General features: G+C 41.5%; 1 protein-coding gene across 6 annotated transcripts in view; it reads right to left on the bottom strand.

The window, feature by feature from the left end:
• Positions 1 to 560: 560 nt before the first annotated feature.
• SENP1 (SUMO specific peptidase 1) overlaps positions 561 to 6,000 on the bottom strand; it is a 52,728-nt gene continuing 47,288 nt past the window's right edge. For 5 of the 6 annotated variants that reach the window (XM_024991961.2, XM_024991964.2, XM_024991962.2 and 2 more), the window contains 4 exons: positions 5,167 to 5,246; positions 4,264 to 4,348; positions 3,652 to 3,747; positions 561 to 2,689 (listed from right to left, as the gene is read on the bottom strand). In XM_024991961.2, the coding sequence (XP_024847729.1) occupies positions 2,627 to 2,689; positions 3,652 to 3,747; positions 4,264 to 4,348; positions 5,167 to 5,246 (324 nt within the window). In that variant the 3' untranslated portion in view covers positions 561 to 2,626. The remainder of the gene's footprint in view (positions 2,690 to 3,651; positions 3,748 to 4,263; positions 4,349 to 5,166; positions 5,247 to 6,000) is intronic. The other variant, NM_001206876.1, reaches the window with a different exon arrangement.

The following is a 6,000-nucleotide window of genomic DNA, read 5'->3' as shown; positions in this document are numbered from 1 at the left end:
GTGGCTCAGTGGTAAAGAACCTGCCCGCCAATGCAGAAGACACAGGTTCAATCCCTGGGTGGGAAGATCCCCTGGAGGAGGAAATTGGCAACCCACTCCAGTATTCTTGCCTGGGAAATCCGCTGGACAGAGGAGCCTGTGCAGTCCATGGGGTTGCACAGTTGAACATGACTCAGCAAGGGAATAATGACAAACAACAAGGTAATTATGAGCACTGGGCACAGGAGAGAGGGGAAGACTGGAGAAAAGGAAAGTCATAGGCTTTAGTTTAAAGCAGGTTAAACAAGATGCTGATAACATGCCCTTGGCCATGGAAGGCAGGAACATCACATTCCTCCACCCTCCCACCCCAGTCATCAAGGCCCACCCTTAAAACGAAGAAGAAAGTTTCCAGATGCTAGTTCTGCTCTTCTTGGGCAGCTCTCTGGAAAGAATGGCCCCCACTACTGGTTCCCACTCTGGACCCAGTCTGTGTCTCAGCCTGGCCCACTCATGGGGTGGTCTCAGGATCACTAACTTCACCTTGTATAAAACTATATTGGTCAGAAAGCGGGGCCAAATTCAGACAGGCTTAACAATTCCTTATATATTTTTCAAAGTGCTTTTGTTGCATGTTTCATTTTCTGCTATACATGGCAATAAATATTTGTTGCTTTGGTCTGTACAAAAAGTCTGTGAGAAGGTAAGACAGATGTTATCTAAATGGACAAACAATAAATACAGAGAACTATCTTGTTCTGAGTTCCCCAGACAATAGCAAATGTGCCTGAAAAACTCAGGTCTTTTGATTCATGGTCCAAAATCTATACCATATTGCCACCTTTCAAGTTGTCACTTCAATACATTAAGTACCAAGAATCAATGTACAGGAGTCCCACAATGAGCCTGCATGCCATAGCTTTCTGAGAGAATGTGAAAAGTCCCAGCAACTTATATGTAGAAAGCTATTTATTACCTACAGAAAACACCAAAAAAAAAAAAAAAAAAAAAAAGGAAAAAAAGGGAGGAAAAAAAAATGAAGAAAGAAAAAAAAAGAAAACAAACAAAAGGTGGTCTTCCCCTCAAAGGCAGGCAGTATGAAAAAGGTAGGACATCTAGTTGCTGGAGTGGAAAGAGTAACATTCAGTTAACAATGGAATATTTAAAAAAAATAGTTTTCTTTTCAAATTGTAACCTGTGGTAACACATAGAAAAATGTACTAAACAAGCTTGATATAAAACAGAGTAAAATTTTCAAATAAGCCCAGGGAGAAAGCACAATGTTGGAAAGGATGAGGTACAAGGGAAGAGAAGAAAAGATCTCATACAAAACTACCTATTACAATACAGAAAAAAGTATAAAATGTTCCTATTTTGGAACTTAGGTACAAAATGACACTGGCATTGGATCATTTCACTATCTAGCCTGAGGAGCGCTCAAAAGGTGGGGGAGATGCTACAAGGAACAAAAAGAATAGCAGTTTTTCAATCTCAAGTTGATCAGTCCAAATTCCACCCGTTTTCCATTTGAAAATCTTGCCTTCCTCTGTAACCTCTACCCCAAGCCAAAATTCATCCAGGCCTCAAAATACTCTTAGGAAGTCCACAAACACCCTACACATAGGGGCTGGGATCTGTGTATGCTGGAGCTAAATTTGGAAAATGGTAATAAATCTACAGGCTAAAATGGTGAACACATTCAGCCTTAAAAAAAAAAAAAAAAAAGCATATCCCTGTGAAATATATATATATATTAAATTCTCTGTGGTTAGAAACATATTTAAACTAGCTAGCCACAGACCAAACTAGACCTGCATTCATCCAAAGCTGGAATTTTATGCTAAAGACTGAGGTCCTTCTTCTTCTTGGTCAGAAGTAGGTAGCAGTAAAAGTGGCGCCTTTGTTACTCCACTAAACCACTCCCTGGGTGGGTCTTCCCCATATCATGTGTTGTGAGCACATGCAAACCACTGCTTTTAAGGAAAGGACTGCCTGGGACTTTGGGGTCCACCCAGGGCTCACATGTGGTGCCTCAGGAGGGGAAGAAGCTACAGATAAAACAGCCTTGTACAGAAGCAGATGGACTTCACAAGGGGCATGTAAAAAGGACAAGTCCTGGAGGACAGCCTTATGCAGGTGCCCCAAAGTCCAGTTTACAGTCTACTATCCTGGTGACACATTTTGAAAATCCTGTGTGTATGTACGTGTGCGTGTATATGCTGGTGGTTTTCATCCCTACGTTTTTACCCACATCCATTCCTACCTCTTAGTAAGGCCTAACAACAAGAGTTTATACGAAACCAAGAGTCCTTCCAAGCTTCTCTCAGGCCCCTAATTAAGAGACTGAGTGAGGCTGGAGCCCTTTGAAAACAAGATGGCAGAACTGAAGAAGTAAAAAGCAGTCTCTCTCTTCAGATTAGGGATGTCCCTCACCCCTTTCACAGCACCAAAGTTTCTTTGCAAAAATAGTATCTGAGATACAAAAGGAAAGGCAGATGTGCTTGTGAGTGCATCTCTCCAGGGCCTGGTCCAGGATCAAGGACTTTACAAGAAGAGAGGGTTGGGAGCAGCTGTCTCCAAGGTCTCTGGCTGTAGACAACAAAGAGCTGGTCCCCAACAAGTCCATGTCTGCTAACTGAGATGGTCTTCACAAGAGCTTTCGGTGGAGGATTTCCCAGACCATCCGCTTCCGGAAGTAGGGCATGTGTTGCTGTAGGGACACAGAGATACCTTTATTTTCATTTCTTGCATGCAGACCTAACACTCCTTTCCTTCTTGAGGTTTTCACCTAAAATAGTCTCAGCTGCATTTTTGGTCTTTCAAATTGCTCATTCTTCATTACGTGTGATTTTTTTTTTCCTAATGCTTTTTCCGATTACTATTGCTATTGCTACTTTTCATTGTTGTAAACCTAGGAGTTTAATTAGGCATCACCAGGAATCCCCAGGCTATCCTCAAATGTCTCCAAGAATTTTAAGAATGGTGTCTAAAAAAGTCCTCTGTGTTGAACTTTTAAGAGGATATGAGATCTGAGGCTTGAAGATCAAAACTCATTTTGCCCCCAAATTAAATGAACTTCAAGAGTCAGCTCAACCCAAGGGCTGCGGTGGAAAATCTAGTATAAAGTCATTACTTTAAACAGAAGCAAAGGGTTAAGTGGAGGACACCAAATAAACTATAATCTCTAGCCTCAATTCACTTTGGTTTCCAAAGGACCACGTGGACAGAAATTAACAATCACAAACTCTAAGGAAGACTGATCAGCTGCATAAAGCGAGGGGAAGAGGGCAGCATAACAAACTACACTAGATCAAGGTGTGGCCTGTTCCAAAACTTCATTGCTACCAAAAAAAGGGAAACTGAGGAAACCTGCTCTGGTCCCAGTTTTCTGCTTCTTACAGGATTTGGGGTAGGCGGCGTATATGAGCAGAGAAGAAGGCTCTCCTATTGGCCGGGATTCCTTAACTACAATATATGATGTATCGTGACCCAGGATGTGGCCTATCATTATCCTTCCTTTTCCTACGGCGTAGCACAGGTAGCAACCACCCCGGGTTATGAGCCACAGAATGAAGCAGAGCCCCCTAAGTGAAGCAAATGGAGAGAACAACATCTATCAGGCAGCCCGGACACAGGGTGGTCACAGAGCCCCCTCCCGAAGGCTTGGCGTACCTGTGTGAAGTTGATTGGTCTGTCTTTGGTAATACAGTCAGCATATTTGCAGGCAAACATGCCACAGTCGCTTCCATTCATCTGCTGTGGAATTTCCTAAAAGGCAAAAAATAACAAAAAGGTGACATCTTTCCAAGCTTCCTTCCTTCTTATTCAATTATAAATAAGAACCAAAGGATATAAATTTTCCAGGTTTCCCTGAATTCTAAAGAGATGGTCCTGGTCCCCCACTCAGAACAACATAGGCTCAGAGAGCAAAAAAATTCAGCATCTCAGTCCAGCCTGTGTACTTCATGTTTATCACACAGGAGACTATCTGAGATTTCTATGATACCCAAGGGTGTAAAAGCTGGTCCCTCCCACAAGGGCCAACCAGTCTGCAAACATTTTCTCCCATAGATGAAAGTTTAGCAAAATAGCTGGGCATTTAGAAAACCTAGTTCTTCATAAAAAATGTATTATTGATTTTCCCACAGATAGCTTACTCTACTCTATCTTCCCTGGCTGAGGTCAGGCCAGACACTTAGAAGGATGCCAGGGCCCAAGCAGTATACTCCTTTTCTAACCAATACTCTAATCTCAGGATTTCCATCTCACCAAGATGAAATGTACCTGGCTTTTCTTGCTGAAGAGCTGCCAGCCATTGGCGTCAAACTCTTTTCTTTTCTTGTCAATGCTTTCTTGCTTCAGATATTGCCTAAGGTATTGGGAGAGAATGAGATGAGCTTGGGGAGCTGCCTCTGCAAAAATGGGGCTGACAATCCTCAGGAAGAATTTTCTTCTGCCCTGTCTAAGGAAAACAGTATATATTGCTGGACAGGGAATCTTTAGAACTCCCACAATTCATGCCCACTCTGTCAGCTCCAGAGAAGCAAGACCTCTGCCTTCAATACCCAGGGTCCTTCTTCCTACTGTCCCCACTGAGGAACGAGTTTTGATCTTTTCCTTGGTTTATATGGTCCTTTAGAATTCAATCTAATGGAAGGAAAATGTTTCTCTAGCAATGCTGAGGTATATATTTATTTATAGTCTTGATTCTTTTGTATAAAAATTCAATCCAAATCAATTAATCCACCTCATGGAACCCACTCCCTCCTGGCCACAGACGTTTTAGAAAGAGAAACAGGTGGAATGTAAACCAGATTTGCATTCTGGTTCCTAGTTGAGCCATTAACTAGTAGGACCTGAGCAAATCAAAGTCATCTCTGTGGGTCTTGGTTCCTTTATCTGAAAAATTAGGAGGTTGGGATAAATGACTTCTAAGTAGTTTCTGTATCTATATGTCTATATCCACTCTTTATTTTCATGCACTGGGACAGTAATTATGCCCATCAGGATGTATTTTTGGTATTATTATATTATTATTAAACTTTACTTAGATGGAAAATATCCATCTTAATCAATATGAACATTTCCTTTATTAACCACTCCATTGAAGGTATCAGAGAATTGAGTTCAACAGCTAGAAAAACATATATCCAACACCAAACTCTTCGTCTTCAACTCCCTACTTACATGAGGATTCTGCAGGCTTCATTGTTTATCCCACCCATAGAGTCGTAATAGGTAATATTCTTCTTTCTAAAGTCCACAACCTGGGAATAAAAAAAATTCTCTGTGTTTATGAACTGAAGAAAATCTCAGCTTTTCCCTTCCCTGGAACTTGGAACCTTCTGCCAGATTTCCTATGAAATCATGACAAGTTTGATGGATACTTAGCATTATACCATGCTTCATCTGCAGAGGAAAGAAGAACAGGGTGATTATTTACTCAGAACTATGCTGGGGGCTGACTAAGTGGCCCAGTAATTGCCCTGAAACCTTTTTCTAGTTTTCAGGGTCTCCATTTCCAACGGAGGCAACAGTGAAGACACGATGTGCTCTTCAGAGAATGTAAACTAAGTGAGATCATTTCCACACATTTTCAGAAAGATGGTAAAAGATTCTAGGTTTTGTTTCTTGGAGAATTTCCTTTTGACTTAATACTTTTCAAATATAATTCAAGACAGGCTTTAACTTGTATACTTTTATTAATATATTAAGCTAATGTATCCATGTTCTCAGAGTCATGTTTGTGTTAGTTGCTCAGTCATGTCTGACTCTTTGCAGCCCCACAGACTGTAGCCTGCCAGGCTCTGCTGTCCATGGAATTCTCCAGGCAAGAATACTGGAGTGTGTAGCCATTCCCTTCTCTAGGGGATCTTCCTTACCCAGGGATCAAACCTGGGTCTCCCGCATTACAGGCAGATTCCTTACTGTCTGAGCTACCAGGGAAGCCATAATAAATTATCAAGTATGCAAGGCAAATCATGATTAGGCAGAAAATAATGGTCACAGAATCTGAGTTGG

The sequence above is a fragment of the Bos taurus genome, chromosome 5 (assembly GCF_002263795.3).
Source record: "Bos taurus isolate L1 Dominette 01449 registration number 42190680 breed Hereford chromosome 5, ARS-UCD2.0, whole genome shotgun sequence".
In the NCBI taxonomy this organism is placed as follows: domain Eukaryota; kingdom Metazoa; phylum Chordata; class Mammalia; order Artiodactyla; family Bovidae; genus Bos; species Bos taurus.
Note: the sequence above shows the minus strand (reverse complement) of the source record. Positions and strands in the feature narration are given on the sequence as shown.